This window comes from Motacilla alba, chromosome 9 (genome assembly GCF_015832195.1).
Source record: "Motacilla alba alba isolate MOTALB_02 chromosome 9, Motacilla_alba_V1.0_pri, whole genome shotgun sequence".
NCBI lineage: Eukaryota > Metazoa > Chordata > Aves > Passeriformes > Motacillidae > Motacilla > Motacilla alba.
In genome coordinates this window covers 16346329-16356307 of record NC_052024.1, presented here as the reverse complement: position 1 = coordinate 16356307, position 9979 = coordinate 16346329, and the positions used below count along the sequence as shown (strand labels likewise).

The following is a 9979-nucleotide window of genomic DNA, read 5'->3' as shown; positions in this document are numbered from 1 at the left end:
ATTTGGCTCTCTGCCTCCCAACACTCCCCTGGGGTTTCCCACATCCCACATCCAGGCGCTCCAGGGCAACACTCAGGAAGCCCAAAAGTTTTGCCCTGAAGAACAGATGCCAAAAGGGACTTCCCACCACCTGGAGTGGGTTCCCAGGAAGCCAGTTCAGAGGAGCTGGAGGATGTTTGTGTCTGGCAGGGGGGCTGCAAGGGAGCTGCTGCTGATGGCTTCTTCGGGGGGACAGGGGTTTGCACAGCCAAACCAGGTGGAAGAGGCTCCTGCCAAGCCAGGACGTGCTGCTGCCAGAGCCATGGGGCTGGTGAGGACCTGCTCGCCAGGCCTGGGTGTGCACTAGCACAGGAGGGCACAGACATCCCTCCCCCGAGGCACTGGTGGCATCCGGCTCCACCACTGGGATGGAGATTCCCTGGATTCAGGCTGGAGGTCCATCCCCACAGGCCTGTTGGATCTCTTCTCAGGATCTGCACACAGCATGGCTCCCTGCAGGGACAAATGTGATATCAATAACTCATCCTGTGGCCTTTCTGGGCCATCACCCCTTTGGGCAGTTCCTATTCCCAAAGGAATGCTCGGTGCCAAAATCAACAAGCCTGGGATGATATTGGGACCCCGAAGCTGTGGGTGAAACACTGCCAGACCCCCGTTTCTGGGGGGAAGACATCTGCAATAAGGAGGAAAAGACAACTGTGGCATTTAGATTGGAAAATCCCAACAACCTGCCCCTACATCAGCTGCAGACCTGAGGCTGCCAGGAGCTGGAGGCAGTGCAATTCATATCCTCTGAGGACTGATGCAGAGGGAGGCTCGTGGTGTGGAGTCACCCGTGCGTTAGAATTGCTTCATTTCATTGACATTCAACAAAACCCTGAGACATTGTGTTCCTGCTCCCACCAGAGGAGTGAGGCATCCCAGCTCCAGAGCACAGATATCCCATTGTAGCCCTGGGAAAAACACCCAGAATGTCAGGAGGAGACTGTAGCATCCTCGGAAGCCCAGGAGAAATGGAAAATCCCAAAAGGCAAAACCCTGGGGAAAAAACACACTTTGCCTGTCAGGATATCAGCACTTCACCAGCAAAGACCTGTGAGTCTCTGCCTGGGGCTTGTCCTTTTCTCCTCAGCTTTGCCACTCTGGGAGGTTTTGGGAGGGGACAGAGAGGCCCTCTTGGTCTCTAACCCTTGCAGCACATGCAGCCCTGTTCTTGCCTGCCCCATCAGGGCAGCTCTGTGGGCTGTCTCCCCATCACCATCCCAGTTTGGGGAGAGGGGATATTGGCCATGCCTGTATCCTCAGCCAGACACTTTTCCAGAACCAAAGGAGATAGGGGAAAGTGCAAAATCCTGTAGTGTTTCCTATAATGCCTCATTTGACAGCAGCAGCATCTAAAACAAACAGCAGGGATGTTAAAACTGGCCAAAATCTCCATCAGTGTTTCAGACAACACCCCAGGAGCATCACACCCCACTGTGTGGAGCCACCCCATCCCCATGACAGCCTGGTGGCTGCTGGGGCTGGGGGCTGGTAATGGCCAGGCCTGAGCTGCCAGGCAGTGCTCCTGCCTCAGGGGCTACAGAGTTATTCCCCAGAAAACCTTTCTTTAAAGCGTCCTCAGGAGGCACATCGCCACAGAGTTGGGACCAGATAGTCCCCTGCATGCACCAGAAGCTGCTCATTCATCCCAATAATGAAAATTGAAATCTCTCTTCAAACTGCCTCTCACTGAGCTGGCTATCATCAGACCCCTAGAGAGGTACTCTAAAACCTGTAAGGAGAAGAAAACCAACTGTAAAAAACTCTTATTTTGGCACATCAAACCCTTGGTGACATTCTCTTGGTGAACACAGCACACATCATATTCCTGAGGATTGGTAGTTGCTGGCTGTGCAAGTAGGTCCCTGATCCTAATAGCTGCTCCATCTTTGTACCTCCTCCATCCCATTACCTGGGATGGTACTTGACCCACAAGTCCTTGGGTTGGCTGCTGGTTATGGGAAACCATCATCTGCAACCCTCTGGCATCACCATCACATGCACTCAGCCTTCTGATGTCTCTTTTTGCAAAGGGATGATTGGCTTTCACATGGCATCAGCTGAAAATCCTCATCCCAGGGTTATCCATCTCTTGGTCAGGAAATGCTCTCCTGGCCCAAGGAAGCAGAAGAGACATAAATCTGGCCAGTGATTTCCCAAATCAATAAGAAACATGCTCCCTAAGGAAAAGTGAGTTGAAGAAAATGGAGATGAATCACTGGCTGTTCACTGCTACAGTAGCAGCTTACTTCAGACTTGAGCCCACATTTCTATCCTGTGAACCTTCTTGACATCATCCTCCAGGAGGTGCCTGGAACCTGGCTCCTAATTTCAGCCAGGAGAGCCACGGCCCCACTGCTGCCCAGCAGGGTGCAGCCTCAGCGCTGGCATCGCTCACCGGTTCCTTGTGATGGGGCCAGAGCACCCCATGCTGCTGTCACACACACCCCCATGACCCATCTCCTCCCACTCTCCAAATCATGCTGGCACTGGTCACACTTTGATGAATCGCTCTCCATCTCAGACAGGGGACCTGTGTCCTCTCTCACACACACAACACAGTCTCTGCTCCCTTCCCCACTCCCTACACACCGAAAGTCCCCGTACTCAGGGCTCACCCCACTTCATCAAGATTCAGCAGCATCTCCACAGCAGCCCATTCCCCATAATCCAGGTCCAACGCTGGTATTTCTCAGGGACAGGCCAGCCCTGGTGCCCCTCTCTCCCCCTGACTCTCTTTGGACCCCTGGGTGCAATAGGGAGGGGTGTCACCCCCTCCATCCCACCCCACAGGTGGGATCCCTCCTTCTGCAGCTGTGCAGGATCCTCTTTGCTCTCCAGTGCCTGGAGAAGACCCCTGTGAGCCCAGCCCTATCTCTCCACTCCTCATTTTCCACACGTGCCTCGAGCCTGCCAGCTCTCATCCTGGGTGATCATCCCACAGGGCTGTGCACTAATGAAGGTCCATCCCTTTAAGGGTTAAAAGCTTTCAGGCCCCCACCCCACCAAGCAAAAGGGTTTCACACTCTTAACCCCTTCCTGCACACCTCTGCTCCAGCTTTGAGCTTTTGCCACCCCAGCAGATCCGATCTGGTTTGAGTTAAGTCTTTGTGTGCGCCCGGCTCCGACTTCGGCAGAGTAATTTGAATAACAAGACTAATTGGATTTATAAAGCAAGGCCCCCCCCCCCCCCCCCCCCCCCAAACCCGAGGCTCTGCACAGTGTGACAAAGAAAACACACTAATGAAAACCACGCTAGTGAGAGCCGAGGGCAGGGACAGCCTCCTGCGGGCAGGCACTGGCTGAGACCTGACCGCCTTGTGGCATTTGTGGCGATGCTCCGATCCTCCGGCCGAGGGGCAGCTGCAGCAGCTCCGGTACCGACCCCACCAACTGCAGCCTGCGAGGGGGCTGGTGGCAAGCGAGGCGGCCCTTCCTGCCCACACTGTGACATCTCTCCGCAGCCATCTGCCTGTCTCCTTCCCCACCCCGGGTCCACCGGGAGAAGCCAGGGGACAGGCTGCCCGCAGCACCAGGGCAGGAGCCAGTGCACCCAGAGCGGTGATGGCGGGATTCTGTGGGGGTTGCTGAGCTGCTGGTGGCCTCGGGCACCCCGACACTCCTGGAGAAATGTCATCTCTCACCCTGTGGAGACCCAGGGCTCAGCTGCTGCTCCCCTTTCCCCTGCAGAAGCCTTGCTGATGGGGGTAGTGGTGCAGAGCCTCCCATTCCTTGCACCCTGGTGAGGCTGGCTGCCGCATTCCAGCTACACTTCGCATGGGACAAGGACTGAACCCCGAGAGAAGGGGCCTCTCTCTGCTGCTTGCCTGCACCCACGGCTTTCTGGCACCCGGGGTCGGCTCTAATCCCGACTCCATCACTTCGCTCTGCCTGCATGCAGACAAATGCCCAAGCACAGCTTCACACTCCAAAAAGTCCAAGTTGTCTCCACCTGGCAGGCACAATGGAAAAAACACCGAGACCTTCTCCTTCCAGCTCCCGTTCACATGGAGCTGAAAAGCCGATCTCGTTTGAAGTGTCCCGTGCCCAGTAGCCCGGGCTGTGCAGGAGGAAACATCTCCCTGCTCTGGAGCAGGGATACTACAGCCCCTCAAAGAGCTGTGGTCCCCCAGCCGGGGCAGCTTCCTAGAGATTTGTGGAGCAGCAGAGCCCAGAAAGACCAGGATACAGAGCAGGAGGAAAGGATCAGACTGAAACAGACTCCAGGGACAGGGGGAAGAGGAGAGAATGTTTCCCTGGTCTCAGGGAAGGGATTTGGGGTGCAAATCCAGCTTAATTCAGCCCTGGATGCTCCTGCAAAGAAAGGGGTGTCTTTCCTCTGCTCTCATGCCGAGAGCATTCCCCCTGGACAGAGGGCCAGGGACGGTGCTCAGCTCCATCAGCAAAAAGCCAGCAGAGCTCCAGAGCTGCCCATTGCCAGCCCCAGCAGCAGCAGAGGCACAAATCCTGCCCTGCCAGCCAGGGAAGGGGAAGGCTGAGAGCAAGGGGCCTCCTCAGAGGCCCTGTGATCCACTGAGGCTAATCCCAGGATCACACCTTTCTCCTGTACCCTCTAGCTCTGGGAGTAGGTCAGAGGGAGGCCAGGCTGCACGTGGGTCAGCCAGTGAGGTCCTGTCCCCACGAGGGACCCTGTGACACTGACTGTGCCCTGCAAAGGACATTCCCAGGGTGCTTGAAAAGCCCCATCTCCAGGGCCAGGAACACCCTTAATATCCTCCCAGAAGCAGAGGGAGCAGGTCCGTGCCCCGATCCGAGAAACCCACTTAGATGCCCTCAAGAAGCACCACTGCCCCCTCCATCCCTTTGTGTCCCCCGTGTCCCCATCACGGAGGGCAGTGGCCCTGCTCCTGCCAAGTAGGGACCTGGGAGGCACAGTGTCTGATTTAATCCTGGATGTGGGGAAAAAAAGAAAAAAAAAAAAAAAAGTGCTCTTTGCGCTCTTTTGGGATGAATCCCGCACCGGGACCACCCCCCGCCCGCCCCGTGTTCTTCCGCGGGAGGTCAGCAGGACAGTGCGGGGAGCCGAGGGGCCGTGGGGCAGCCGGCAGGGGAGGGGAGGGCAGACAGCGTGCAGGGGGGAGCCGGGGGCGTTTGAGGGAGGGCGGGGGCATCAAGCCAAATGCCCCCCGCTTTCCCTTTCGGGTCTCCGGCTCCAGGAGCTGGCTGTCTTGTGTCATTTGTTACTGCCAGGGGAGAGGGGATACCACCACCCCCCCTTTAAATTCCTGCTATTGTGGAGTGCAGACCGGGTTGGACCTGGGTATTTAGATGACATCACCGAGCAGGTTGGGTTATAAAATGAATGAAGCAGAAAGCAGCCCAAGTTCACTAGCTCGGCACTTCGCAGGCGGCAGGAGGGACCTCGGGGCTCCGCTCTGAACTTTGACTGCCGTCGGTCCCGTGCTCTCCCCGGGGCTGCCCTCGGCTCCCCGCTGCCCCCCCGACCCCCCTGCCGCTCGGCCCCGCAGGATGCAGATCTCACCCTTGCTGGCTGGTGGACTTTTACTCGCGCTGCTCTCCGTCAGGCTGGAGGCGAAGCCGGCGTCCCAGCTCCCACAGAAGGTACGGCTGGAGCTTTCTCCGGCTCTTCCTCCTCTCCCGGTCCCGCTCAGTCCTAACGGCACAGGGGGAAACGTGGGGTGCTTGTGGGGTGCCAGAGTCAGTGCAAAGAGGGGTTCTTCTCTCCGCATGAGCTGTTTGACTGCAAGGGGGACTCACTGCTTCTCCAGGCTGTCTCGAACGTCCGGGGACATCCGCCCCAAACCCGAGGCTGGAGTGGGACGCGGTGTGCCCCGCAGCCCGCGGGATCGGGGCAGGGAGGGTGGCAGTGTGCTCCCCGGAGTCACCCTGGAGCCCCCTCTGTGCCGGGCACGGGGGAGGGGGAGCAGAGCCGGAGCGGGGCAGGCAGCAGGTGCACGGTGGGACAGGGTGCGAGAGCAGAGCCCTCGGGCAGCCCTGACCAAACAGGCCGGGCAGGGACACAGAGGTGGCTGTCCCGCCCCCGCGTGTCCCATGGGGAAGGGGTGCCCCGAATGAGAGTGTCCCAGGGACCTGGTTGTCCCGAGATGCTGAGGATGAGGGATGTGCCCGAGGCCACGGACGCTGGATGGTACTGCCCTAAAGTCTGGGCACAGAGATGGGGACACGGTCTGAGTGCCCCAGGGCAGCGGTGGGATGGGAGTGGCGGTGTCCCTGTAAGGCACTGGGGTGCAGACTGAAGAAAGTGTTGATACAGGGGGATGTTGGGAAAATGAATGAGGATGAACATTCCCAGGGCTTGGTGGGCAGCAGCTCTGAGCAGGGAGAGAGATGGAAGGCCTGAGAGATGGGGGAACAGTAAGGAAGGAGGTGTGTCCCTCTAATTGTGGGTCAGAATTGGAGGATTGGGAGGACACAGAGAGCATTAACTAGGGGAGGGAGCAGCAGGGAGGAGGATCCCTGATCTCCCCACCATTGCTAGGGACAGTTTGCAAGGCAGCGGTGCACAAGGAGCTGTGGGGCAGGACCCTTCCCCATAATCTGAAGAAGTCTGTAAACCGGTGAGGGACGCAGTGACTGAAGGGATCTGAAATGATAGGACCTGCCAGCTTTCAGGCCCCTTCAGATTATGGGTGGGGGGAGGACGGGACGGAAGGGGACGACAGGTTAGTGGCAGCAGCACAGGTGAGGTGTGCAGCACCACCAGCCCTTTGGAGGGGCGGTGTGGGTATGCAGTGACCGGGACAGGAAGACACCGCTACGGTGTGGGTCAGGGGGATGCTCTGACCCCAGGGAAGGGAGCACAGATTTAGGGAGGGGAGAAGATGCCCTGGGCACAGCAGGGGGAGATGGACCGCACTGCCGGGCACAGACCCAATGGCGAGTTCGCATCGCAGGGGGGAATACACCGACCCCTCTGCGCGTCCCTTACGGGGGATCCCCAACACCGATGGGGACCGCTGGGGACGGCGGCGCTCTGACCCTCTCCTCCCCACAGGCCTCCCGCGGGTCAGCGGCGGCAGCGGCGGCGGCGGCGGCAGCGGGTCCGCCCGAGGCGGCGGAGCGGGAGAAAGAGCGGGAGAAGGAGCGCAGCAGCGGCGGCGGCGGCGGCGGCTCGGGCCCGCGGGAGGCGCGGGAGGCGCGGGCCGAGGCGCGGCCGCGGGCGGGCTGGGCGCGGCTGCTGCAGGACCCGCCGGGCCGCCGCCACAAGGGCCTCCACAAGAAGGGCCTGGGCAAGGGCTGCTTCGGGCTCAAGCTGGATCGCATCGGCGCCATGAGCGGCCTCGGATGCTGAGGGACCCCTGGCGGTGAGTGCGCGGCCGGGCCGGGGCCGGGATGGGGCCGGCACGGGGCCGGGACGGGGCCGGGGGCTGCGCTGCGGTACCGCGGGGGTTGCGGAAGATGCCCTGCCCTGCGAACGAGAGATGCCAGCGGACGGGACTGCAGGTGTTCTCCCCGCTGAGCCTTGCAACCTCCGGCTTTGCTGGCGGGCAAAGAGGAGGACCCCAAAGGTGGCCTTAGTGCATTCCCGGCCGGAATCCACCGGCCCTCCCGCTGCCTTGCTCTGCAGAAGGGTCAGAGACCCCAGCTGCTCCTGCAGCAGCTCAAACTGGATTCCCCCTAATTTGAGCTAGACCCATAGGCTCCGGGGAGGATGCAGGAGGAGCTCCAGTGCAGCCACATGCTCCTAGCTGCCCCCTCTGCTTGACACACTTAGGTGACCTATGGATAGGTGTTAGGAGGGCAGGGTACCCCCTGTGTACCCTGAGATTTAGGGAGACTCCTGTCTCAGCCATGCTCCAGTGCCTTTAATTTAAGGAAAAACAACACGCAAGTTCCCCAGGTGTCTTCTAGGTGTAGTGACACGCACAAGTAGCACTTTCCTAACTGCAGCTTTGTATCTGAGCAGGTTATGGGAAGCTAGGAGAAATTCCTCCCACGGTGCTTCACAGCCACTGTGTAGCAACCAATGGGTGAAGGAGTGTCCCTTCCCCAAAGTGATGGGTTTGGGAAAAACATGGCAGTGCCTCCCCTGCCAGGTCTCCCTGCGGGTACTGGGGACAGTGAGGCACGGTTCTGGCCTGGCCCTGCCAGCAGGAACACAGAGATGAACGCACACTTTGGGAAGCACTTACCACTGCAGCCCAGGCCACTGTTCTTCTTCCCATGGCACAGCACTGCAGTAACATAACTGGGCACAGAGGAGACTGGATCCAGCATCCTGCTGCTCTCTGGGCGATGGGAATAGCACAACCCAAAGGAGCCTACAGGATGCCAGTGCTGGTCTATGACCTGTCCTGGAGGGATGGGTGCTGTTTCTCTTCCCTCATTTAGAGACTCCTCAATTTTGCCAAGTGTTGCTAGCTCAGGGTTCCAAGAGGAACACACGTACCCAGTGCAGGCAGGTCACATCCTTTCTCTCTCACTAAACCCATGAGAACAAGAAAAAAGACTCCAATAGACACAAGGGCAGGAGGAGCAGCAGCTTCTCTCAGCCTCTCCCCTGAACACCAGCCAGAAAGCAAAGGGTGCACTTCCTTTCTTGCTTTAGCTCAAGCAAAAGGCTCAGGGATGGCTTCTACTGAGTCCAGCATCCCCCAGCCCCAGGCCATGGATACTTTGGCAGGGGTTTTGGCTGGGGATGGGTAAGGGGTGCTGCACGGCAAGTACTAATGGGCACTTTGTTCTTGTTTTTCGCAGGGCTTTGAATCCGTAGTCCACTTTTTCCTACCACGCACAGCCAGGCACGGCCATCCCCAGGCAACACCTAGAGAAGCAGAGACCCCCTTGGAATGGACAAAAGATGTGGTTGTGTTTTTCTTTTTGGTACGAGGAGTCATGGCACCAACTGTTTTGGTTTTGTTATTTTTTTAACAAGTGCTCTCTATCTTATATATATTATATATACAAACACTCACCGAGACAAGGGACAGTGCTTTTCCAAGAGACTGATGAAGCCAGCTGTATAACATTGCTGTTTGTAAATTCATGTCATGCATAAATGTATTTATGTTGTAAAGCTATTTATATATTGTTTATAAAGAGATATTTATAAAAAATTATTTATGTAACTAAATGAAAAGTCAAGCATTGTAACATTTTTTGTCCTAAGTAGTTGAAAAACTTTAAAAAAAATCATTCCATGTGGCATTTTGTAACCTGTCTTTATTTATCAAATTCACATACAATTTAAATGTCAGATTGATTGATTTTAACAGAGCTAAAGAAGAAATTGTTCAGATGTTTTAGAAAAGTCAGGAGTGAGAGAAAGGCCAGCTGATATTTTGAGCTTTGATCCCATATGCAAAAGTAAACTTGTGCCCAATCCTGTGATGCTCTGATGGACTGAATCCTGCCTGGCGCTGCAAGACTCTGCAGACCCCAGCTGAGCTCCCTGCGAGAGCACACAGCCTTGGGCAGCACAGCTATGCCCAGATCCCAAATGGCACCCGTGGAAATGAGCCCACCGTGGTTAACAGCCGAGCCCTGGATCCACAGCAGCGTGACAAGGGCAGCATCTGTCCCAGACGTGCTTTAACTGCTTCTAGCCCAAGCTTCAGCCCTTAACTGCAGTTCTATCACTGGTGCTGGATGGAGACGCCGTCCCTGCTGACAGCAACAAAGAGCCCACGCTGGATCTGGCCCCCGGCTGTGCTGGTGGGAGCAGAGCTTTGTGCCAGAGGCACTGCTGTTCCAGGATCCAGTGGCCCACTAATTGTCTTGTTGATATTCTCATCCGCCAGCCCTTTGCCACTGAGCTGTAAAGTCCCTTCCTCCAGCAGAGATTTATTTAACTGAGCCAGGGACAATACATAGACAGACCAAAATATACCGAGAGCTGCCTGGTAAGGATTCATGGACACAGCTGTTGCTACAGCTTCTTGCTATGTAAAGTGCATGAAATAAATCGTTAAAATGACTTGGAGCTCCAAAGGAA

At 57.0% G+C, this 9979-nt stretch overlaps 1 protein-coding gene across 1 annotated transcript; it reads left to right on the top strand.

Annotated features, from left to right (window-relative positions):
- Positions 1–5078: 5078 nt before the first annotated feature.
- On the top strand, positions 5079–9961 carry NPPC (natriuretic peptide C). Its single transcript, XM_038146034.1, has 3 exons — positions 5079–5625; positions 7040–7349; positions 8743–9961. Exons 1-2 carry the CDS (start codon positions 5533–5535, stop codon positions 7334–7336), a joined length of 390 nt encoding a protein of 129 aa, XP_038001962.1. The 5' UTR covers positions 5079–5532; the 3' UTR covers positions 7337–7349; positions 8743–9961.
- Positions 9962–9979: the final 18 nt, after the last annotated feature.

Coding starts and splice junctions, on each gene's coding strand:
- NPPC (XM_038146034.1), top strand. CDS start 5,533: ATGCAGATCTCACCCTTGCTGGCTGGTGGACTTTTACTCGCGCTGCTC. Junction 5,626..7,039: donor CGTCCCAGCTCCCACAGAAG/GTACGGCTGGAG, acceptor TCCTCCCCACAG/GCCTCCCGCGGGTCAGCGGC.